At 39.2% G+C, this 23,918-nt stretch overlaps 6 protein-coding genes across 9 annotated transcripts in view; 3 read left to right on the top strand and 3 right to left on the bottom strand.

The window, feature by feature from the left end:
* Window positions 1-1,614: 1,614 nt before the first annotated feature.
* Window positions 1,615-2,578, top strand: LOC108577944 (pupal cuticle protein C1B-like). Its single transcript, XM_017941175.1, has 3 exons — window positions 1,615-1,665; window positions 1,745-2,084; window positions 2,415-2,578. Exons 1-3 carry the CDS (start codon window positions 1,657-1,659, stop codon window positions 2,576-2,578), a joined length of 513 nt encoding a protein of 170 aa, XP_017796664.1. The 5' UTR covers window positions 1,615-1,656.
* Window positions 2,579-3,009: 431 nt separating this feature from the next.
* On the bottom strand, window positions 3,010-3,614 carry LOC108577946 (pupal cuticle protein C1B-like). The gene is made up of 2 exons (XM_017941178.1): window positions 3,555-3,614; window positions 3,010-3,405 (listed from the first exon to the last, which is right to left on the bottom strand). Exons 1-2 carry the CDS (start codon window positions 3,564-3,566, stop codon window positions 3,010-3,012), a joined length of 408 nt encoding a protein of 135 aa, XP_017796667.1. The 5' UTR covers window positions 3,567-3,614.
* Window positions 3,615-4,570: 956 nt separating this feature from the next.
* On the top strand, window positions 4,571-10,401 carry LOC108577911 (Fanconi anemia group I protein). The gene is made up of 22 exons (XM_017941139.1): window positions 4,571-4,728; window positions 4,820-5,106; window positions 5,166-5,333; window positions 5,423-5,649; window positions 5,722-5,918; window positions 5,996-6,132; window positions 6,218-6,441; window positions 6,537-6,889; window positions 6,947-7,085; window positions 7,196-7,503; window positions 7,575-7,772; window positions 7,864-8,021; window positions 8,090-8,257; window positions 8,356-8,507; window positions 8,589-8,788; window positions 8,859-9,026; window positions 9,108-9,282; window positions 9,364-9,580; window positions 9,656-9,728; window positions 9,834-9,977; window positions 10,048-10,146; window positions 10,266-10,401. The coding sequence occupies exons 1-22, from the start codon at window positions 4,645-4,647 to the stop codon at window positions 10,398-10,400; spliced, it is 4,011 nt and encodes a 1,336-aa protein (XP_017796628.1). The 5' UTR covers window positions 4,571-4,644; the 3' UTR covers window position 10,401.
* A 495-nt stretch (window positions 10,402-10,896) lies between these two features.
* On the bottom strand, window positions 10,897-11,663 carry LOC108577943 (U4/U6.U5 small nuclear ribonucleoprotein 27 kDa protein). Its single transcript, XM_017941174.1, has 3 exons — window positions 11,419-11,663; window positions 11,167-11,327; window positions 10,897-11,093 (listed from the first exon to the last, which is right to left on the bottom strand). Exons 1-3 carry the CDS (start codon window positions 11,535-11,537, stop codon window positions 10,897-10,899), a joined length of 477 nt encoding a protein of 158 aa, XP_017796663.1. The 5' UTR covers window positions 11,538-11,663.
* Window positions 11,664-12,701: 1,038 nt separating this feature from the next.
* Window positions 12,702-21,934, top strand: LOC108577956 (tubulin alpha-3 chain-like). 2 transcript variants are annotated; one of them, XM_017941191.1, is made up of 4 exons: window positions 12,702-12,913; window positions 13,347-13,572; window positions 13,661-14,757; window positions 21,553-21,934. In XM_017941191.1, exons 1-4 carry the CDS (start codon window positions 12,911-12,913, stop codon window positions 21,607-21,609), a joined length of 1,383 nt encoding a protein of 460 aa, XP_017796680.1. In that variant the 5' UTR covers window positions 12,702-12,910; the 3' UTR covers window positions 21,610-21,934. The 2 variants fall into 2 exon arrangements, with proteins under 2 accessions (XP_017796680.1, XP_017796681.1); XM_017941192.1 differs by lacking the exon at window positions 21,553-21,934 and having other exon boundaries at window positions 12,705-12,913; window positions 13,661-16,048.
* LOC108577955 (protein hu-li tai shao) overlaps window positions 16,129-23,918 on the bottom strand; it is a 10,331-nt gene continuing 2,541 nt past the window's right edge. Inside the window, exons 7-14 of one of the 3 annotated variants that reach the window (XM_017941186.1) lie at window positions 22,988-23,101; window positions 22,701-22,793; window positions 22,391-22,586; window positions 22,164-22,301; window positions 21,975-22,046; window positions 17,979-18,046; window positions 17,049-17,192; window positions 16,129-16,299 (exon numbers count right to left, since the gene is read on the bottom strand). In XM_017941186.1, coding sequence (XP_017796675.1) covers window positions 17,064-17,192; window positions 17,979-18,046; window positions 21,975-22,046; window positions 22,164-22,301; window positions 22,391-22,586; window positions 22,701-22,793; window positions 22,988-23,101 — 810 coding nt within the window. In that variant the 3' untranslated portion in view covers window positions 16,129-16,299; window positions 17,049-17,063. The remainder of the gene's footprint in view (window positions 16,300-17,048; window positions 17,193-17,978; window positions 18,047-21,974; window positions 22,047-22,163; window positions 22,302-22,390; window positions 22,587-22,700; window positions 22,794-22,987; window positions 23,102-23,918) is intronic. The other 2 variants (XM_017941189.1, XM_017941190.1) reach the window with 2 other exon arrangements.

The following is a 23,918-nucleotide window of genomic DNA, read 5'->3' as shown; positions in this document are numbered from 1 at the left end:
ACATATGTTGCTCGTTACATATACAATATGTGTATGTATAGTACAAGTGGCAACGTGTGAAGGATAAGAGAATTTAAAAGTGAAAGAACGAATGAACTAACGAACGTACGCATGTGCGTTATCACGTATCTTTGTAGCAATGTTATCGTGATCGAATTGTCGATGAAGAAAAAGTCTCTGTGTAAGGGGAATGATATACCAAGGTAGATAGACAGGGTGAAGTAAAAATTGTCTCGTTACCGATTACTCATCGATTACACGAGCGTGAGCGGTAACGATGCGACAGCGATAATGTAAAGTGAATGTAATCGAGTTAACGGATAGGGCAGACATGACACGGCGGTAGTTCTTCTTGTATGGTGTAACAGTACAACGAGACAATGAAATATTCGTCCATGTTGCTAGTAAGAAAGCGTTCAGAACCATGAACCGCAGAAACATACTAACGATTATACATATATCGCACTGTATTTTATAGACAGATAATAAATAAAGAGAACCTCTTACGCCCTGAAAATATTGTATCTATCTAATTACTTATGTACATTCGTAAACGGCAGGGATTCAACAGGGAGTGAACGAGAAAACGTTCAACAGCAAGGGGCGATTGGATTAAAAAATGAAAAAGTTCACTCGTCGCGTAGTATGCATACATAAGTACGTATGCATGTATGTACTTACCAAACTGTAACGCGTTCCTTTCCCTCCGGCGTGTACGTACATACCTACATAAGTACTTACTTACGAAATCTCAAAGTTCTTGGCCGTACTGCCCAAATTGTTACACTTTGCCAATATCGTAACAGTTACGACCAGCGATTCCGTTCCCGTTCACTTTTTCTCCCTTAATTCTTTTTATCCGAAAGTTTGTAAGTTCTAACTGTTGAAAAGCTTCACGAATTTCTCCTTTGATTATCTATGTACGTATGTCTCTGTTCTCCATGTTATCGAGAATTCTACAGAAGGAGGTTTAGCGGAAGCTTGGCTAGACGATAAGAACGAGCTAGGGAAATCACAATGGTTAACGATGTTAACCGGCGCGCCACGTTCATTCTGTACTCCTTTACACCTGCTGACCGACTGGCTGAACCGTAATCCTATAGTATGCTTGGATAGCGAGACATATCGGTTGCAATTTGAGATATATGTATCCCTCTGTCCTTTGCTTTACCGATCGTCGGTGTACTTTTACACGTTGATGTTGCAACAGACAATTAACCCTGTTGTTCCTAACCTAACCCAACATAACATATGTAAATGGTTAGTAGCCATTTTTCACGGAGCCATTTTTCATACACCCTCCTCGCTTCGACGGCCTCCGGACAATGGAAAAGTTTCACCGGGAAAATCTCAATGTAAGGGCAAACTGGTGCTGGTCTGGTTTAACGATATCGAATGTTCTCTAGCTTTACATACGAGTAAGTATGTGACGCAACATCGGCTCGTTATGAACCTTCTGTGCAATACACTTGTGCCTTTGGTCAACGGACACTCGATACCGAGTTTTCGGGGAAAAAATGTTTCAAGTTATCTCTCTACCTAGGCAGGTTTACGAGGGCTCGCATATTGTATAAATAGACTGTCAGATTTGCCAGATGCATTCAATTCGTTCGTTGCTTCTGAACGGTGAGGAAAGCGGCTACTTCCAATACCATCATGTTTAGAGTAAGTAAAAGCGCGGTTTGATTTTCGTTCAGAGAGAGAGAGAGAGAGAGACAGAAAATTGAAATTTGTTTTTCTGCAGTATTTGGTGATCTGCGGTTGCTTGCTGGCGGTCGGACAAGCTGGCGTGATCGGCGGTGGTTTGCTCGCAGCAACCGCGCCTGCGGCGCTCGCGGTACAACCAGCAGCAGCAACCATTCCTCTGTCTGCAGCGACGGTCGCGGTACCGACTATCGCGACATCCAGCTCCAATGTGATACGGGGTATCGGTAACTTAGGTGCCATATCAGCCTACTCGAAGAGCATAGATACACCATTCAGTAGCGTCAGGAAAGCGGACGTGCGCGTTAACAATCCTGGAATCTTGACGGCGACCGCTGTGCCCGCCCCGGTACTTGCGCTCGCAAATACCGCTGTTGCAGGTACCTGATTGCGGGGTGCCAATCTACTCTAATATGTACCCATAGCTCACTCTACATTTACCGAACGTGTCGCGAGACATCCAGAGGAAACCGGCCGCTTCCTTTATTACGCCTTACAATCGATAGTCCACGATAGTACCAAGATAGTCCGCTTTTCTCATGTTCCTCCGTTTCTCCTTTTCTCTACTCTTAACTTGTTTAACGGGCAAGCGTGTCAAAGCTCAAGCTGAAAATCGACCTCCTCCTCCTACTTCTCCTTCTTTCACTTCGATCCCAATCGAATGAAACGTACAATGCTCGATTCACGGCTATCTTGTGCCACGGTTTCAGCCCCAATCGCTACCGCCGCTGTTGCCGCACCTACGGCACTTCTCGCACCTGGACTGACCACCGCGATCGCAGCTGGACCAGCTATCACCACCGGCATAGCGGCCGCTCCTCTAGGACTCAATGGTTTGGCCTTGAACGGCATAGGAGCCGTCAAGGTTCTCTAAGGTCCATACTCCAACTACAATAACATCACGGGGAGCGACGGAGCGATTTTTCGCCGCTGTCAACAATTATGATGCGTTCGAACATTCGTATCGATGGCGAATCGTTGTTACAACCCAAACGATCTACTTGTCACAGAATGTAATAATCGAATATCAAATAAACGTACAATCGTTACTGTACACAGAGTCACCGATTCGATACACAACCTCCTCCCTCCTTCTTTCAATCACGTTCCCTATTTCGAGAGGAAGAACAACGCAACAGGGAAGAAGAAAACTGCTTACGCTCACAACGTATTATGTAATATGTATACGTCAATGTATTATCGAATAAATAGAAAGTATCAAATACAAATGTAGCATGACGATCGGGCACAGTTGTACGGTTGCAAGTTGAGAAGGCATCTCAAGAGGCATGGACAGGAGCGATTTTACCAAGAGTAGGAGACACCGATAGGGCTGCTGTAGGCCATGTGCGAAACAGCCACCGCCGGAGAGTAAGCGACGCCAAGAAGCGGGCTCGGATGCTCGGCAGCGATCGCGGTTGCCAGGGGTGCTGCTGCGTGCGTCGCTGCATACGCCAATGGAGCAGCATGCGCGTAAATTCCTGGGTTTGTTACGCGAATGTCGGATTTGCTGCTGCTCGAAAACGGAGTGGAAATTGTTTTCGATTGGGTCGCGATCTGCGCCAGATTTCCTGTGCTGCGGAGTATGTTGTCCGACGTGGACGTTAAAGCTGCTGTTTGTAAAGTATATTCGCCAGCAACGGTTGCCGGCGCCAAGTAACCGGCGTTGCTCATTGCCAGAGCGCAAGCGAGAATCACGATCTGAAAGGACAACCGATCAAATTCTTAGCAATCGTTCCTCCTTTCTTTCTTCTTCTTTCACTCTTATATACTATACATACATATGTATGTATATCTACTTTGTTGTACGGAATACCGTACAACGTAGCGTTGTAACTGGGTGTGCTTACCTTCGAAAACATTGCGAGTCAGTCGAATGGAGGATTCGGGACAAGAGTCCAGTTGTTCACAATCTACTAAAGCAAGTGTGTGCTGATCGTTTCGTAGCCGAAATCTTATATAGTCCGTACACAGCTATGTGAACGAGATAGAAACTATGGCATGGACCAACCGGAATCAGGTGGGGTGCAAGGGCGTGTTTCGAACGGGTACCGAAAAAACTTTCGCCATAAGAATACACGTAATCGTTCGTATGATTTCCTCTGCCACGCCCGATCCTCCTTTTTTTTTTTCTTCTTCCACCAATATCGCCTTCACTTCGCGGTCCCCTCCGACCTTGGACTAAAAATCCAAAACCGTCGTCGACCGGTTACTGTCGCACAAAAGAAACGACAGTCGTACATTACTCTATCCACTTACCCTTTTCCCATACTCCTTGCTCTACTTACTACGATACTCATGTACGATAACCAACCGTTCAAACAGTTACTGTTGTTCCCGCTTTCCAAACACGTTGCCGATCGCTTCGCACGCCAAACCAATGCTTTTTCTATCTCTTAACTTTACATGCGACAAATCGTCTTACAGTTAAACTATTCATCTGTAATTCCCATCTTCTTTCTTTCTTTCCTTCCTTTCATTTCTCTACTTACATTCCAAACGAAAAAAACACTTTTTCTTCACTTTCGGGCAAACTACATACCATATACAGACCATACGCTACATTTATCAGACTGTCTTTTAACGCTTATTAATTCCCACGTTCAAATACACACCCAAATTTCTGAATCCATTTACTTCCATTTTTATGCATTACTACTTTTATTTCACATTCTTTTACTCTTTTATACCAAACTATCTTTCCTTCCACATAAAATCAGTTCACAAATCTTTCCCGCCTCTTTTTCTATTTTCATCGAACGCTGCTGTTCCTGCATTGCCTGTAATGCTGTCAAACGTCCTCTATACGAGCTTTCGTCAAACTCGTCAACTACCAGCACCTGCTGGCTAAAATCATTTCAAATTCTTCGTTCTTCGTCAATTGACGAGCGAGAAGGAAACATAAATCTGCGTAGCAAAACGTATAAATAAAAGTAAAATATGGCCCAACCCTTTGAAAATTTACGGGAACTTGGAAATCAATCGAAATTGCGCGCATTTGTTCAAGATTCAAGTGTGGAAGAGGTTGTGTACTGCAAACTTTTTAGTTTATTCATTATGTAAATCTAGTATTCAAAGTAAATGATTTTATCCGTTAAAAGAATAATTTTTATAGCTCGTACGAATAGTACGCAACAGTATTTGCAAGCCGGATGCTGTAAAAATATTAGACGATCTTTTGCAAGCATTTTCCGATTCTGATCACGTCTGTCAACAAAAACGACGTAAACTGATCGAATCTACGATAAACAGTTTGGAAAAAGCTAAGATATCTACGGGACAGGCAAACGCAATCGTTAATCGGATAATTTCTGATCTTCCGAGATATTCCAAAGAACATCTTGTTAAACTTGTTGATTTTTGCCTTACTAATATTCATCGTGACGATCATGAGTTACATAGGTATGGTACTTTTTATTTTGCCACCGGTAATTCCTCACCTCACAGTTTCTTTCTTGCAGTTGGAAAGATTTATTACCTGTGTTACTTGAAGCACTGGAAAATGAAAAATATGTCCTCTATGCAGATGCCCAAGTTTCAGGAACTGAATATAAATCGTTAATTGTTAAAGCTATATGTAATTGTCCATGGGACGTTAATCTCTTACCATCTATGGCAAAAATGTTTGGGTAAATGGTTTTCTATGCTTAAGTCGTTCGGTGCCACAAAGTTGGGGATATTATTTGTTCAAGTTTTATCTGATTTTTTCTATACCAAGGGATATCACTTTAAACAAGCTGGATCACAATCAACTCGTCCAAACGTTGTGTTCTAATCTCCCACGTTTACCTTTGGATAGAGTACCTTCTTTTGTCTATCAAACGTTAAAATTATGCAAAGATCGAGATAATCGGAAACTTTTCAGTGCCTTGTCTAAATATTTCCACTGTTACTATTCCAAAGCAACTTCTCTAGATGATAAGGATAGTAGCATTGAAGACATTGGTATGTATATGCAACTATCCAACCAACTACTCTTTTACATTCCTATTTCTTTTTATCCTATTTCTTCTACAGGTACGCTAAATATAAAAGAGGTACAAGATATTGAAAGCACCGTTCTCTATCATGTATATCAAGCTGCTCAGCTAAATCATGAAAATATGAGAGATTTTATTCGTTTTCTTAAACATGTGTCGTATGCTTCCGAGTATATGTTGCAACCGTTTATGCTCGCTGTATTAATGTCGGTTTCCAGCATATACGAAGATCAGGTAATCGAGGTTTTACCATGTCGCAACATCCTTTCATTTCGTTATTCTTTCCATGGAAAACATATTTTCATTCGCAGATCTTTGAGGCATTGAGGATGGCTATTGTTAACAGTAATTCGGAGAAAGGAAAACAGCAGACTAGTGCATGGTTGAGACAACTTTTACCTTCTTCCTGCAATATAATTCGGATTATTCGACAAGTCATTGATAGCAGGTCGATTCGTTCCATTTTATTGCATCTATTCCTTTTGCGCTATTAGGCTATTACGCGTTACGCTAATCGTCGAATCATCTTACAGCAATAAAGACCGTCACTTAGTTCTGAAAGGGCTCACGAGTCTAGCTTTCATGTTAATGAGTGCCGATCAAAAATTAAAAGGTAATACAACTACAGCTATGTGGTGTACGGGCTCCGAAATAGTTCGAGAAGTAATTAAGAAACGTCATGAAACAGTTCCAATTGTATTACAAGAATTGATTAATAAAATAGTAGCAGGAGGAATGACAACTACTCATTATACAGGTAACACAAACTGTATAATAATAATAATCATCCTATCTTACAATTATATATAATGCTACTCATTTATCCTTTACTTCTCTAAAAAATCTTTATAGATTGTTTAAAGTATATGTGTCGTGAATTATCAATGATCGTTTTGGATCATCAAGTCTGGATTATGACCCTTCTCGAGCGATTGCTATTTTTCCCCAGTATAGTTGCTAATCAAGTTTTGTTCGCAATTTTTCCCTTGATGCACGTTTCATCCAACATCAGAGAAAATCTCCTGTTGACTTTGAGAAAAGCTCTTTACAGGAAAGGAATATCGAAACGACAGATGGCTGTCACCGGGTTTCTTGAAATGTTAAAATACTCGAAAATGCATTCTCTGGCCAGTTTCAGACTCAGTCAACGTTGCAACTCCTCAGAGCATGCGATAAGCTCTAGTTCGAGGTCAACGTTAACACAGGTATATACACGATATACCATTTCATAACAATACACTAATTTTTAACGTACAATTTAGGTCACTTTAGAGTATAATTCGCAACGTGAAAAATCGATTACGCGATTAGAACGCGATAAAACTTTGTGTTACGAGATATTGGATATATTAAAAAAGAGCTTTACTTATGAGTTTCAAGTCAGATTACATTTGTACGAAGGTGAGTATGCCTTTATCTTTTCTTTTCTTTTCTCATGGAACGGCCAACAGTTAAATCCTGATATTCCATCATGCTTTTCCTCTTTCAAATTCATATTATTTCGTTTATAGGTCTACACGATACTATCAGCAAAAATTCTGAAATAACGGAAATCCTTCTAGATATGCTTCTTTCACATTTCAATCTTTATTTTCATACAGACGATGATATCTTACCACCTGTGAGATTCGAATTATGTACGGATATTCGTGGAACGGAGATAGTTTTACAAGAACCTATCGCTCAGTTGATATTTACATTACAAAAAATATATATTGATACCATTCCGCGGAACTCAAATACTTTCGAAACATTATACAGTATTTTAGAGTCGTTGTGTAGAAGAATGCCAGCTACAGATTTCGAGCATTTCAATCTGGTATTTAACACTTTAAATGAGTCGATGAAAAATACTCAAAAGAAAAAACCAAAACAAGTCCATCATTTTAGGACCATGGCACTGATCTACTTCATGGGGACTTTCCAAAATCTCATATCAAGTTAAAACATCTTGGTATGGCTATCGAGGTTTACGAAGCTTTAATAGCGTTTCAAATTGGCAAATGCTCGAAAGGAAATGAAGAAAGTTCTTATAAGATTAACGATTTATTTAAAGGATATACACGATTCACAAATTTTATTAAAATGGTAAAGTTTGTGTTCAATACGATTTTTCTCTATCTAATTTTATGTTATTTTCGTGTTAAATGTTAACACATTTCTCATGAAATTTTACTAGCAATCTACAAAAGTGAAAAAAATCGATAGTGGCAATTCTAAAAAGGACGGAAATTTAAATAATACAACCAAAAAGATCGTCAAATCAAACAGTGTGAAATTACCAAACACTATTATGAATTTGGACATTATAAGTCAAAGCTTGACGCTTTTATATTCGTGAGTATAACGGTAGTTTTGCAAGTATCGTCGTTACTATAAGAAATCGAATTTTTATTCACAAGTAGACAGTCTTCTTCATCTCAAAATCGGACTATGCTTCGTGAAAATCACAACTTTTGCCGTTACATATTACAAACAAGTGAACAACTTCTACAACGCGCCAGATCACACAGTACCGATGTTCCTGATATGCGAAACATTCGGTACATAAGCACGTACATTGAGGTAGGAAGGTAAGTTCCAGAAAGCAGAAAAACATGCATTCAACTTTTCACATACACCGCGTGTCTGTCTACTTGCTATTAACGATGGAAAAATTTTTGTTACATAGGTTGCTTTATAAATATTTCGTATTAAATCTAAACGATGCACTTGCAAACGATGAACAAGTAACTATACTGGCTTTGCAATGTTTCAAAGAAATTTCTTCTTGTATGTGTACATTATTCTCGTCGGAATTGCCGAGGTTTCTCAATGCTATTCGTACGTACTTACACATCGACAATTTATCACATTATTTTAACAATCTTCATTTCATAATGTTCCTCTTTTTTCATGTCCAAGTGCAAACTGAGAATGATTCAATATCGGTGGATATCAATTCCCAATTGCAAGAAATTATTTTTTCATTAAAGCCTTCTTTAATGGCATCGCTGGTTGAGGAGACAGACGACAATGAGAGAAAAAAAATACCGTTTCTCTTGTTACAGATAATGGAACAATTTGCATATAAAATTAATTTTGAAACTTATAATCCTGAGAAGGTTTGTACGAAATATCTCGTGAAAATATTTTCTTCCTTACGCAGTAAAGTAAGTTTATTTCCTGCAAAAGATTCTCAAGTGTACCAGAAAAATGATTCAAACGGAAAATATTCAAAGTCCTATCGTTCCTGCGTTAATACAGTTTTTCCTAAATTTGGAAGAACACACTCGAGAATACGGAGAAACGTTGAACGAGATATGTCTGGAGCTATGCGAAAAAGTTGGAAGCATCGATGGTGTAAGAGCGGTGAATTTTGCCTCGAAATATTCAAAACTTTTATCGTTTTTAAAGTTGATTGTTTTCTTTATCTAAACATAGACTGAAATAGCATCAAATCAGCAGTATAAAGTTATACGCGAAGATACCGTTTTACAAATTTATAACGTGTTGAACGGTCACATAAAAGAAAAACTGAATAACACTTGTTGGTTGTTGATGCGATTAAAGGCGGAAGACACCATATCTCGAACATCTGGAACAGTCGACGATGTTTGTAAGTATCAGTTGGAAATTTCAAGTTTTTAAAAATTTTATAGTAACAGCTCCGTGATAGAAGACTGCGTTGTTGCACCAGGGAACAACAATCTAAGAGAAAAAGAGCGAAATCTGTGTAAACAATTATCTCACGTTGCTCAAGTGCTTCATACGTTAGCAAATATGTCAGTGAAACCAGGCCTATGTACTGACGTTACGTTCAAAAATTTGCAATACTTGTATCATTTACTTGGAAATCTTACAAAGTATTTCTATGCGAAATCAAACGATCAGAATGTAGCGTTCCAAGCAGTTAAGTATGTACTGCACGCATATCATTTCATTAATATATTTTTATTGTCTTAAATCGATAAAATCCTTACCCGTTACAGATTCATTCAAGTGGTACAGCTAGCTGGTAAACCATTAAAATCTGCTTTTTATAATTTAGTAACGTACGTCGAGGTATGTCCAGTTAGAACTTTTTATTTTTAATAAATGGGAATTGCCGATCGGTAGCATGATCAACAACAACAATAACATTTGCTCTAATGTAAATATTCTCTAAAGGAAAATCAAAACAAATTACATTCAAAGTGCGATTCATACGCGCAGCGGAATAAAATTTTAAAAGAAACAAAAGTAATACCTCGCGTAGTGTACGAGATCGAACAGTTTAATAAAGAAATATTGCTGCTTGGCAAAAGAACGGGCGTGAGTATCAAATATTATATTTACAAGTTGTCCAGTCTTTGCATTTACAAGCTTTACCTTTCGCGTATAGGTACCGTTAGAAAATTATATGAAACACAGCGTGACGAGAGATTTTCGAATTAAGAATCCACAACTGGTAGAAGGACTTGAGAAAATGGATGTGAGCTTGGTAATGAGAGCAACAGAAGATGTTGCAGCATTATATACTGCCTTTCGTAAAATTATCCTGATCGCATTTAATTGTATAGCGACAATGATACAGTGTCAAAGTATGCTTAACCTTTACAGCTCACTGCTTCATCAAACTTGGAAAACACTGAAAATGAAATGGACAACTTAAACGTGGATGATGAATCCAAAAGCAGCAGTAGTGGCGATGATGCACTACCGTTAAGAAAACGACTTAGAATCGAGGAGAATTGAGGCACACTCTTAGTTAAAAGCTCTTGGCAGCACTGTCTATTAAAATTTGTACTTTTGAAATATTTATAATAAAATTTTGTACTTGTATGTTTACTACCATAATCGCGTCTACCATCGTGTCATTTACTACCACTTATTACAATAATATTCCACGATGTACTTCTGATGTCAAGTTCTCAAACGAAATACATATATGTATTCTGGAAATCTTATCTATCCCTTTCTACGAAGCAATTGTTTAAAAGAAAAAAGAAAAGACGAACGCCTTACGCCTCGGATTTTCTGCTTTTTTTGTTACAAATATATATTTGCTGCATATTTGATACGGTTATGGTACAAAAAGCTAGCTTCTTTTTGTACCATTTACATATCTTGTTGCTGACCAGCAACATATATACCAGCAATATATATATATATGAAAACAGTGGAACTGGTAGAGGATAGAAAATTCCCAATGGATCGCAATCAACTCTGCAAAGCAATCACATTTATAATCTTATGCTACAAAATCTAGCGGTCTGTTGAATCCTCCTTTTCTGTTCATGTACTGTCTATACTTTCTCTTCAGAATAACATGCACAGCTCCTACATCATTTCCTTCAACTTTTTTGCCTTTAGTAGTGTCGAAACCACAAAAACCCATTATTCTCATCATTTCTTGTTCCTCTGGTGTTTTCCCTTGTAAATCAGCCTCTGTAATACGCTCATTTAGAAAACAGAATTACATTCACGTTCATTCATTACTTCTTTCCATTATTTGGTTTACCTGTAATTACAGGTCGTTCTGCCGTTGTAGGTTTCAGTTTAGGTTTAGGCCTGTCTCTTTCTCTTGACCTGGATCTACTGTATGAACGTCTATGCCTTTCTCGTTCACGATCGCGATCCCTTTCCCTATCCCTTGACTTTACTCGATCCCGTTCAGCCGATCTACAATTAAGCCACAATTTATATTACTATTCTCTACCGTGCAATGTTAGACAATGTTGCATTAATTGAATAAAACGTCCTAAAGGAGTACCTTCTTCTTCTTTCACGGGAGCGTCTCCTTCTCCGATCCCTGTCTCGTTCTCGTTCCCGGTCTCGTTCTCGGGATCGATCTCTTCTTCTTCCTGGTGAAGGTGAACGGCTACGTCCCATATTATACGTTACTTGCTTTTTTTACAGCTAATTAAGTTACAGCTAATTTGATAATAACTCTTCACGAATAACCGGAGGTACATGTACACACTTTTTTGTACTTTCAAAGTATTACTAGTCGAATGTATAAACTGATAACAACAGTAGGAAGGTTATGTTTACATACATTAAGCAGCGTGTTTAACACCATTGCAATATTACGCTGTTGATACCTATACATCATATATTCATGTCAAATAATGAACAATGTTGAATAGAAGCACCATTTAGGATGTAAAATAAGCCAATAATATTTTATAAAAATAAATGATTTGCTATATACGCGTAGTAAGAAACTATATATTCGTTTAAACACCTGTGACAACTGTAATCGACATTTACATATATCGTGGCATATTCGTAATTAATTCAAGATATCGATATTTAACCTTCGATAGATCGTGGTTCATTATGCTTAAACATGGAACGAATATACTTGACATTTTAAAGAGTCAAGCTATTTGTAGAGAAATGCGATGAAAAAGTCGATTTAAAAAATTCGTCGATTATTGTTCGTTACTTATTAAGTGAATGATAACCACGAGAAGTAACGCGAGTTTGCACATGAAAATATCGTATTAGATAAAGCGTGTGCGCATGTGTGCGTACATGCGTGTAAAAGTACTAAAAAAGTTGAAAAGTTCGGATAGAATTGAAGGGTACATTGCACATATCTGATCGGTAGATCAAATAAGAAAATCTAAAAATAAAAATGATGTATAAAAATTTGGAAAATACTAATAAAAAACGACGCGACATATGTATTTTTACGCCATAGAATGGCCGAAATGCGAGGATCAAAGGAAGAACAAAAATAGAACAGAGGAATTTGCATCATGAGCTTTCCGTTCCATTGGCTGCCTACGACTTGGCTTGTTGCAAGAGCCAGTTGTAGCTATGATATGCTATTTATATCCGTTTATTAGATTAAATCTCAAGTACGACGTGGCTAAAAACGTTCTCATGAAAACAATTTCTTATATCCAACCGCTTAATCTGTAGTTCGAAGATTGAGAGTAATTCGGAGATGAAACAGATGTGTGCAAAGTTGAAAGAGAAAATTCAAAGAAATTCGATTTTAAGAAATCCCGAAAAAGGAAAATAACTTTCCAAGATGACGGTTTGCAATTACTTCCCAAGTATTTCGAGATGACTCCAAGCGGAGGATATAAGAGGCCGTCGACCGTTGTTGTGTTGCGTCATTAAGTTACAATCGTTCAAAGAAGCGGCGTCCCTGCTTGTGTGTAAACGTGATCTTCGTCCACATATTTTACGCTTAGTCGTTTCGCAAACGTTCGAACGTTTAATCAAGTCTGTTGTTACGTAATTATAAAATGGTAAGAGAATCGTCGATGGTGATCGTTGAAGTCAAAGTGAAAAAAAAGAAAATATCGATAATTTAACTAAAGGGAATAGGACGAATCAAAATTGAGTAGAATCTCCATCAGCGGAACATCGAAAATGACGACGAGCCTGCCTAGATATTTATTCGGTATAAAAATTATCGCAATTTCATGTTCTTTCTTTCTTTCTTTTCTTTTTTTTTTTGTGGGTCGGCAGCAATGGCGTCGGGGGAAAGAAGGGAGGGGTTGGGGTTTGATGTTTTTGACAATTACTTCTAGAAAGCAGACTAAAAGTAGTAATAATGACGATGACGATGACGATAATAATAATGATGACGATGATGATGATTAGGAAGAGGAGGAGGAGGAGGTGAACGGGAGAATACTTGATGTTACACAGAAAGAATGTGTTGTATCGTTGTTTCAGCGCGAGTGTATATCCATTCACGTCGGTCAAGCTGGCGTTCAAATTGGAAATGCTTGTTGGGAACTGTATTGTTTAGAGCATGGAATACAACCGGATGGGCAGATGCCATCGGATAAGATGCTTGGTGCTGGAGGCGACGACAGTTTTAGTACTTTCTTCTGCGAAACCGGTTCCGGGAAACACGTACCCAGAGCGGTATTCGTCGATTTGGAACCTACGGTAGTCGGTAAGAGAAGGAAATGATTTAGGTGGGTGGTATCGACCGTTACACAGAGAGATAGAGTTTTATTATATTATTGATTGTGGTTCCATAGATGAAGTTCGATCTGGAACGTACAAGCATCTTTTTCATCCGGAACAATTGATCACCGGCAAAGAAGACGCAGCGAACAATTATGCTCGTGGCCACTATACGATTGGCAAGGAAATAGTGGACGTGGTGATCGATCGGGTACGAAAAATAGCGGATCAATGCACCGGATTACAGGGATTTCTCATCTTTCATTCGTTCGGCGGTGGTACTGGATCTGGATTTGCTTCTCTGCTAATGGAGCGTCTATCCGTCGACTATGGAAAAAAGTCTAAATTAGAATTTGCCATTTATCCGGCTCCGCGAATTTCCACGGCAGTAGTTGAACCTTACAATTCCATTCTTACCACTCACACAACCCTCGAACATTCGGACTGCGCTTTTATGGTCGATAACGAAGCAATCTACGACATTTGCCGACGTAATCTAGATATAGAGAGACCAACTTATACCAATCTGAACAGACTGATTGGACAGATCGTTTCCTCGATAACGGCTTCGTTGCGGTTCGACGGCGCGTTAAACGTGGATTTAACCGAGTTTCAGACAAATTTAGTTCCCTATCCAAGAATTCACTTTCCTTTGGTCACATACGCACCGATAATATCCGCGGAAAAAGCATATCACGAGCAACTCACGGTCGCAGAAATCACCAACGCGTGTTTCGAGCCAGCTAATCAGATGGTCAAGTGCGATCCTAGGCATGGTAAATACATGGCTTGTTGCATGCTCTACAGAGGAGACGTAGTCCCGAAGGATGTGAACGCCGCGATCGCTACCATTAAGACGAAACGATCGATACAATTTGTCGACTGGTGTCCGACTGGATTCAAAGTCGGTATAAATTATCAGCCACCTACGGCCGTACCTGGCGGAGATTTGGCCAAAGTTCAACGCGCCGTTTGCATGTTGTCCAATACGACAGCCATCGCCGAGGCTTGGGCTCGGCTCGATCACAAATTCGATCTGATGTACGCTAAGAGGGCTTTCGTTCATTGGTACGTTGGCGAAGGTATGGAAGAGGGTGAGTTTTCTGAAGCTCGCGAGGATCTTGCGGCTCTTGAAAAGGATTACGAAGAAGTCGGGCTAGATTCGACCGACGTAGACGCGGACCTCACCGACGAATATTGAGATATACTTTTTACTTTTATCCATCTTCCCCATTCAATAACTCCTTCTCAACCCTTAAAAGAATGTTTCTTCCTTGTCTATTATTTGCTGGTATTTTACTCGTGGAAATCCTTTACCCTCGCCCCCAACAATCGTTGTACTGCGGCGGCGGAGGCGGTTTCAATAGCTGGAACAATAGCGCATATGTATTACGTTGAGTAAAAAGTCCGTTCGCGTTTCTACAAAAGAATATGAAGTTTTGTTATTTCAATATCAAACTTACCTAATCAACGAAATATGTACCATTTTGTTGTATAACCTTCTCCCATCTGTTTGCTGTTGTTTTTTCATTAAAAAATTCAGGGACATGCATTTTGCCTTGGACGTTGTTAGTGATTTTTGTCCTAGCTTTGACCAAAGGCCGATCCGAAATCGAAAATGCGGTCGAGCAAATTCTTTTTCGTTAGCTCATGCGGAACCCAAACACACGTCGTGCTTGTTCGTCATTCCGAGCTTCTTCAAATGCAAGGAAACTGATTTCTGCGAAATATTTCGCATGTTTGCAATCTCTCTAGTTGTGTACCTTGGATTTTGTTCGATACAATGTCCAATTTCATCATCATCGATCGCTTTTGGCATGCCACTTCGTTTTTTGTCTTCCACATTGAACCTTTTTAATCCACTTTTCGACGGTACGTTTGCTAATAGCATCCTCACCCCATACACGTCACATAGTTTTTTATCTCATTTCTTCGACACTTTTCTTCTTTGGAAAATGAAAAAGGAATAGGTGGCGAAAATGAATACTCTGTTCGCTCGCTCTCTTTTAAACGCTTGTGACTCGAATAATACTGAAAGAGAACTGCTTAACACTGAATGCAAAGCATCTTTAGACTATCCCTAATGAGATACGTTTATTAGTTGCAGTGAAAATATGCAAGAATATCAGTTAACATTATCGACGCGAACGGATTTTTTACACAACCTAAGATATACGATATATTCGAAGAGCGGCGGTACGAAGGATAGGCAGGGGACATGGATACATATTGTATAAATGTAGATCGGTGAGAGCAGAATAGAAAAATCGTGGGATGAACGGTCGAAATCGTAATGCGAGGAAGATAATGAAATTCTTCCATTCTTTTCTCGTCAATTGCAGACGTATTTTTTCTGTCTTGTTTTATTGCATTACACAAACGGGGCTGGGGAGGCAAAATTAAATAGCGGATTAAATAGTTCAGCGCGACGCTTTAACAAATTAAAAACGTAAAAACATTAACAGTACAATATAGTTTCTTATCGTAGACGTAATGCGATGGCAGTCTTGAGTCCTGGAAAGATGCTGTGATTGTTGCATGGTTATTTCAATTTTCGATTTTCTATGTTCTATTTCCTATTATCTATTTTCGTTCGTCTCCAGTATATGCACTTTTGACTCGCTTTGCGATCTTCGACTCTTCTGTCTCGCGTTTAAATCTTCATTCGGTAATTATTCTTTTATTTGCGATAAGCTGTTGCTCGTGGCAGTGTCTGGAAATAGAAAGTGAAAACAAAATTTTTCAATAAATGGCGATTCGACGAGCTTCTCTCTCTCTCTCTCGCGCGCGCGCGCGCACATACACACACACATACACATTCTCTGCTCTATTGCTTTTGTTCGATGCGATAGAAAAACACCGACCAATAATTTTCAGAAAAACTAGCAAACAGGAAATACACATACGTTCAAACGATAATGATCAATAATACCGTGGTTATAGCGACCATGATTTATAATCTAACTGGCGACTAAAAAAGATGAGAACTAAGTTTGCTGCGTCTATGCGAATTACAATAGCGCCAGCTCTTCTACTCTAGGGAAAAAAAAAAGAAATGCTCTGACGTAGAAACCTCGAAAGCCTACCTTTCTTCTTTGAACTCCTTTTCTTAGCATTTCCAGAACACGGGAATTCACGGTATATGTCACGAGACGAAATTACTATTAAGCGTCGCCAACTGATTGTTGAACGCGACCGATAAAAAACGAGTCGTAGCCGTGATAAATTTTTCTTGCTTTATCGTGCGCCGAGTTATCATACAAATCTATTCTTTAACGAAGATTCAAAATCAAGACACGATTAATAATTTAATCAGCGATTGAAATGAACAGAAGAGAACCGATATACACGTACGTGATAGTAAGAGTAATAAAAAAAAAAAAGAAAAAAAAAAGACGGGGGGCCGGATACGAACACAAAGAATCAAATCGAATATTACGGATTTGCAAAATACATACGTACCAGAGTTAGGACTACCTACGCCTCGACTGGCTTCTTCTTTTCCTTTTTCTTCTTTAGGAAAGATGGTGTCCTGAGGCCTTTCTTCTTCTTCTTTTCCTTTTTCGGCGATTCCTCGCTAACGCTCACATCCTGCGACACGGAGCCCTTAACACGGAAGGTCCCAACCGTAACCATAAACCTTTCTGCATGCACATGCAACTTGCAAAATCTCTCTCTCTCTCTCTCTCTCTCTCTTTCTCTCTCGACCTTTCACTCGTTTCTCTTTCACCCACGCAAACGCACATGTCTCTCGCGTTCTCTTTCGTTGTCACAGATGTCACAATAGCGCATACAACGCGACACGAGCTCTCCTCTCATTCTTCTCTCCTTTGCCCCTTAGCGTTTTGCATGATCTTTCACGTGTCCACAAAAAGTAGGCCATCCTTAGATTCATGCAAGCGAACACTATTGGCGTACTAGCTTAGTCGTAGCATTAGATCACAAGAGTTAATGAAAGCAACGTTTATGCATGATTCTCAAGACCCATTCGACAACCAAGAATGAGACTGTGAAATGGAGAATACGAGAAATTTACAATTACTTTAACAGAGAAGAGTTCTTCGACTGATTCTTTTCTGTGCGTTCAACAGTGTTTACGTTCCAAGTAAATGCAATTTGTACAGACTGTATTTGATAGTATAATAGCAATAAAAACAACGATAACGTAACTTGATCGTTCAACGTCATATCGTGCTATATGCATAGATATGAACGATATCTCGTTACTGCTCCTACATTTTAAGAATCCTCCAGCTCTCTTTACTGCTTCTCGTGATTTTAAATCACGATGCACCATTATCAAAATCAGATTATACAAAGAACATTTCTTAGTGCATGTTGCAGATCAAACTCGAGGACAATGTAGTGTTTAAACAAGTATAAATGACAAACCTCTTTACTACTTTGAGAAAATGTACTGTGATGCGCATCGGAGTGATCCCCGTTTACGGTATTTTCCCCTGCAACATAAAGTACGGAGCGTTATATCGATTCGTTAGGGAAATTCATTTGCCTGTAACGATGAAGGACGAAGAAGGAGAAGAGAACAAAAACACCGCGTTAATAAACTGATGCTCCCAAAACCAAAAGCTTTTAGCATACACATTAGCGTGACAAATGTAACGAATCGTCGATATAGAAAGTCAAATATACGCTTACCTCGATATACGTATGTATGAAAATTGGACTGTGATTCTTGTTTCCCCTTCGAATGTTTCAATTGTGAAGTAGCATTATAGAACAAATCAGTTAAGAAACAATCGTTGAAATGGACAACGAAACGTTTCTTCATTTTTGGAATCTTTGTGCATCGTTACTTTTGCGAAAATGATTTATTTCTTCAATACATTTATTTTGTATACGAAACAGGTATGCGTTTCATGCGGGACAAAAAAAAAGTTAAGAAAAAGTGTAGAAAAATTTAAAAAGCAAAAACAGAGGTGTTGCAAAAGAAAGGAAAGTGTAAAAGTGGCAGCTACTCGAGTGTACCAGTCGCATGCGCGATACGATCGCAAACAATAAAAACTAAACTAAATGAACTTTAACTTTGCAGAAACAAAATAGTGTTACATGTTAACGTAGTAGTACATTACATCCTTTGAACTTTTCAACTTAATTAAAGATAAAGGAAACGAACGATTTGTAAACATACGAAAAAAAAAAAAAAAGAAGAAAATTCTTGTTCATATTTAAGAGAACATGTTAAAAAATATACGTGTATGCCTATCGTATAGGCTATTTGGAAAAGTATTTCTCTTGTTTAATTACGATAAGGCTCAACTGAACGATTTAAGCAAATTCAAGAGAAGCGTATGGTACGTGTTGTAAGCGGTGAAGACTTTCTGCATTGGAGAAAATAAACGATGTTTGATCGTTTGACGATTTCAAAATATTTTCCGGAGAAAATGCACTTTTGCTATCTTCTAAATCGCGACTAAGTAATTGTTCATCAGTGTTCATCTCATCGGCACCACAGCAGCAAGTGTAAGTATCGTTATGTCGATTTTCAGCTGAATCATTTACGCCACTATTCGTTGTCTCAGTTAAATTTTTCATCATTTTATCGGTCTCCTCTTCATCTATAGGAGATAACGAAGAACATTCTTGATCGTGATTCACTGTACAAAACTTCATACAATGAATACATTCAACGCATAATCGTGAAGATTTCGATACCTCCGTGATGTATTCGTGCGATTTAGACAATTTCATTAATTCTGGGTTTCTTCCTTCGCCACCAGCGCTCTCGAAACTTGAAGATGAATTTGTCGACTGCAATGTAAGTAAATCCGATGCGTTGGAACAACGGTAGGTGTCGTTGCCGTATTGTTTCTCGATTTTCTGCATATCCGTGGTAGAATTTTTCTCAACTCGAAAATGCAATTCAAACGCTTCATCGTCAGCATTTGTTTCTTTTCTTTTCGCTATTGTACAAAATTCGAAAACCACGTCCGCTTCTGTCATCCCGGTCATCTCAGATGGTGTTACGACCGATCGGTTATTTCCTTCGTTTCTTTTAATCAAATTCTCCTCTTCCTCTTCCTCCTCCTCCTCCTCCTCCTCTTTCTCCTTTTTCGAAGAAATAATTGGTGAAATTTCCCTTCTCTTCGATTCAATAGTTTCAGTGTTGTTCCGTGCTTCTTTCAGCTCTACGTTTACACTATTCTTTGCTTTTTTGTACCCTTCTTCTCCTCCTCTTTCCCCTCCTATCATTTCCCCCCCACTCTCCGATAATGTTCGTTGAAATTCTTCGTGTGCATCGATCACATGATAAATAATTTCGTGTACAACGAGAATAGGTGTAGTAGTGATAATAGTTTGATTAGTTTGAGAGTTGCTGTTTTCCTTTGGAAGTTGATGATGTTCGTTGCTGTTGTTGTTTGAAGTGGGTAATGACACTGCTGAAGTTGAGAATCGAAGAGAAGGGATCAAAGTTGACGACAGAGAACTACTTTTCTCGTTTAATTCCATGTTATACAAAGTATCGTAAACATTTTGTAAAATCTCATTCAGCAGATAGGAAATAGCGACGTAAGTATCGTTTAGATCGAGTGCTGCGATAATTTCATTCGCAGTATCGCTGATGTCGTTTCGAAAACATTCACCGCTTGTTTCGAACAGTTCAAGGACCGTGTCACCAGCCAGTTCTAACATGTCGAATCTTTCGTCCGAACGAACATCAGAATATTTGCCATGTGGCGACTCAATCCAAATAAAATCGTCAGTTTTTTCATCTGTGCAGCCATCCTGCTCCTGCTCCTCATCCTCCTTTTTATTCCATCGTTGATGTTTATGTTCAAAATGTTTCTCTTCTTCGCTCCTTCTCATCGTCAAAGAACAAGCTTGTCCATTCGAATTATCATCGTCATCATTGCTTTCGTGTGCCGATAGTGACGGCGACGGCGACGATTCTTTTAACATTAATTCATCGATATTTTTCTGATTCTCTGAATTCATAAATGGCGTTAAACTGTATATTAAAGTCATGTCAGCGGGATCTAAGCTGTATTTGGTTGAGACTTTCATATCGAAAGAACAGGACAAAGCGCTCGATGTTGTTTTTGATGACGAAACATTCGAATTGATACGGTTTATCATTTCAACGATCCGTTCCAATTCGGAATTTCTACTTGTTTCTTCTTTATTTCCTTCTTTCTTCTTTCCGCCGTCAGAAGAAACGATAGCGTTTTCTCGGTCAACGTCTACCAATAACACATTTCCATTATTGTTCGACTCAAATGTGTTCCGGTTCCCAGCCTTTCTCGTCGTCTCGTGCAATCCTCCTTGGCCAGAAATTACAGTGCAGTACTGAGGATTCCCTACTGAGGATTCGAAACAGTTTGTTGAAATGGTCGAAGAAGGGGGGGGGCAGTACTCGATTAACGTAGCTGTTAGACGCTCTGCGACAATATCGCTTCGGACAATTTTTAGACATGGTTCGCATCGATACCGTTCATCGAGAACTTGCCAATTACGATGTTTACAATCAACGCAGACTTGGTGGTCCTTTTCGTCACTCTCGTCGTCATATTCACGTTCGCTTTGACTGCAATACCTGCCAGATGAATCACGATCTGCAACCACATGGCCCACAACTGTAAATACCACAACTGTGTTTTCACGTTTACTCCATTTTCTCGTGATCTACCTTCTTTCTCGTCGAGACAGAAGGTACTGAGTTGCTTATGATCACGGATGCTCACACCTGCGTATCGGAGAAACTCGTTGCATTCGCGATTGTTAAGTAAGTTGACAAAGTAAAAGTGTCTTAAAAAGTACTAATCAGTTGGTCACCGATCCGTCTAATTGTAAGCGTCTCATGTGTCGGTAGTATTCACTGTACACGCACCTTCCTCCTGCTGTCTTTAGACGAGGTCACACGACGATTCGTAACTAACGAAGGAACAGTATAGTTCGATACGAGGCAATGATTGACGTGCGTTACGGGATTTAAACAAGTCGTTAGAGTGAGAGGGAAGAAAAAGGAGGTGGAACTCGTAAAAACGGAACAAGTTCTGTATAGCAGGCGGGCATGAATATGTGTGTAACACACACGTGTATTTGTGGGGACATGCGAATAGAATACACGGGGATATGCAGGCAGGCATGCAAGGTGCAAGCGTTGGTGATCATAAATAAGGAGATACATATGTATAATAACAACAAGAATGAAGGTGGAAATGTGGAAAGCTGGCGTGTGAAATGCCTTGAATAGAAAAAAGGAAAACAGAAGAGTTTCCACGCTTAAATATGTACATATATGTATATTATGACATTCGTATGTCGCATGCAGCAAACCACACGCGTTCCTTCCTTTATTCTCCCAAAGGATTCTCTTCAGACACGACACAATGATCGCGAGATCGAAAATTAGGAAAAATAACTTACCATCGCTCAATACAACTTCGGGTTGACTTGGTGCAGGCACTTGTTTCGTTTCTATTCGCAGTACTCGGGGTTCTATGGAATGGTCGAAGAAACACGATACATCGAACAAACGATTCTTTTTCATTTTCGCTGGTAAATGATTCGAAAGGAAAAACAAAATGTTCGACTGTCAACTGAATCGTAACTCACCATCCCGGCTTTCTTCTTCGGTTTCCGACGTTACCGATACCGGCGATTGAATTGGACTTTTGGCAGTGCTCGATTCGTGTGTTGCGCGACTAACGTTGAACGATGACAACGGCTCCGATTCTGACTGCGACTCGTCGTCTTAAAGGTTACATTATTATATTATTTCATCAAGCAGCTAATAAACCGTTTATTGATCACGCGCCACTTCACACGCCTTATACACTTACAAAGATCTCCTTTTTGTTTGCGTTCCACTTCTTTCTTGTATTGATCGAGTTCTTGATCGGTAACAGCATCGAACGGATTTTTGGCATACGGTGTCTTGTAGACCATTGCGTTGTGCTGAAAGCCTCTTTGAATGATACCTTTACTGGCTGCCCCTACCAATACTACCTGTTCTCCTGTTCCACTAATAGTGGCATCCTTCAAAGAAAATTCTTTCGTCAATTACACATATCTATATAATAATGCAAGCTGTTGCAATTTTCAAATTTCACCAATTACAGTAATTAAGGATGCCGACGGTTTCAACATTACCTGCATCTTCTTAGCTTCCTCCCACGTAACTCCTTCCAATATGTGGGATTGTGGTCCAGCCGATATCTTGTCTGCTCGACGATAATCTTTTATCTGAACAAAAGAAAGGACAGCTCCAAAGGTTCAACGATCGGTTTCCACAACACACCATATCATCATGCTCTCTTCTACTTAACTACTTTAAACAACCTTCGCTATTCTTTTTTTCTTCTTCTATATTATAATACTTAAAAAATAGTCAGCATATACATATGCCTATCAACACGACAATTTCTCATGTTACTTACCTGTTGTTGTATTTGCTTAAATTCCTTTGGATTGGTATTTTTCGGCACGAATTGAAGGGCACCGTCGATCTTCACCGGTGTACTGCTATGGGTCGGAGAGCCCTCTGACACCCACTGCACACAAAACCAGAACGTTAGTCGACCCTCATCGATAATTTAACATCCGACACAGCATCGTAAAATATAGGTTTTCGCATTATCTGCGTATGTTATGTGTGCCTGCTTTGCTGGTGATGTAGTCGTATTATCATTTCCGTTAACTTGCGTACGCAAGCAGCACGTCGTTGATGCCGCAACGTTGTAAATTCTTCGTTCGTTCGTTCGTTCGTACGGATCGAAATCAAATTCTAATTTTTCGACTAACTTTTCACTAACGTCGTTCGTTCTTAAAATATTGAAAAATTGAAAAATGAAAAGAAAACGGAACAGAATTTTGTGTTTAACGTTTCTACATTTACTCGTCAATCGCGATTATTTTTCGAGAGTGTTTCACATCCCCCCGCTCTCTCCATCTTTCTTCCACTCTCGCTCTTTCTCCTTCTCTTTCTATCGGTCTAAAGGGTCGATCGATCTGGTTTTGTAAATGCAGTGGGACGAAGAATCGAATATATCCATCACTTCGACGACACGATATGAACAGGCACACATTCATACACAGTTACGAATGTGAATCAGTCAAATTACGATGCCCACAAACGTCGTGTGGTTAATTTAAGTTCGATGCTCATGGAGCAACGTTAAAATGCCACAAACTCGAACAAAATGCTCGAGAATACAGCTATTATTGCTCACCGAACTGAGCATCGAATTCTAAATTTCCGAAACAATTAAGTATCATTCTGTTTCTACCTTTTCTACCTGTATGTATATGTATGCATCATGCATACATACATATGTATATATATTTATTTATTTATTTGTATATTCTTTT

The sequence above is a fragment of the Habropoda laboriosa genome, unplaced genomic scaffold, assembly GCF_001263275.1.
Source record: "Habropoda laboriosa isolate 0110345459 unplaced genomic scaffold, ASM126327v1 scaffold801, whole genome shotgun sequence".
In the NCBI taxonomy this organism is placed as follows: Eukaryota; Metazoa; Arthropoda; class Insecta; order Hymenoptera; family Apidae; genus Habropoda; species Habropoda laboriosa.
This window is presented reverse-complemented; position numbering and strand designations above follow the sequence as displayed.

Bases quoted from the DNA above. Each gene is read 5' to 3' on its own strand.
- LOC108577956 (XM_017941191.1), top strand. The intron at 13,573-13,660 runs GTAAGAGAAGGA...GTGGTTCCATAG, and splicing joins TTTGGAACCTACGGTAGTCG to ATGAAGTTCGATCTGGAACG. The intron at 14,758-21,552 runs GTAGACGCGGAC...ACAAGTCGTTAG, and splicing joins TCGGGCTAGATTCGACCGAC to AGTGAGAGGGAAGAAAAAGG.
- LOC108577944 (XM_017941175.1), top strand. The intron at 2,085-2,414 runs GTACCTGATTGC...CCACGGTTTCAG, and splicing joins CGCAAATACCGCTGTTGCAG to CCCCAATCGCTACCGCCGCT.
- LOC108577911 (XM_017941139.1), top strand. From the start codon at position 4,645: ATGGCCCAACCCTTTGAAAATTTACGGGAACTTGGAAATCAATCGAAA. The intron at 6,442-6,536 runs GTAACACAAACT...AAATCTTTATAG, and splicing joins GACAACTACTCATTATACAG to ATTGTTTAAAGTATATGTGT. The intron at 8,508-8,588 runs GTACGTACTTAC...TTCATGTCCAAG, and splicing joins GAGGTTTCTCAATGCTATTC to TGCAAACTGAGAATGATTCA.
- LOC108577943 (XM_017941174.1), bottom strand. From the start codon at position 11,537: ATGGGACGTAGCCGTTCACCTTCACCAGGAAGAAGAAGAGATCGATCC. The intron at 11,328-11,418 runs GTACTCCTTTAG...GCTTAATTGTAG, and splicing joins TCCCGTGAAAGAAGAAGAAG to ATCGGCTGAACGGGATCGAG. The intron at 11,094-11,166 runs GTAAACCAAATA...AGCGTATTACAG, and splicing joins AGAACGACCTGTAATTACAG to AGGCTGATTTACAAGGGAAA.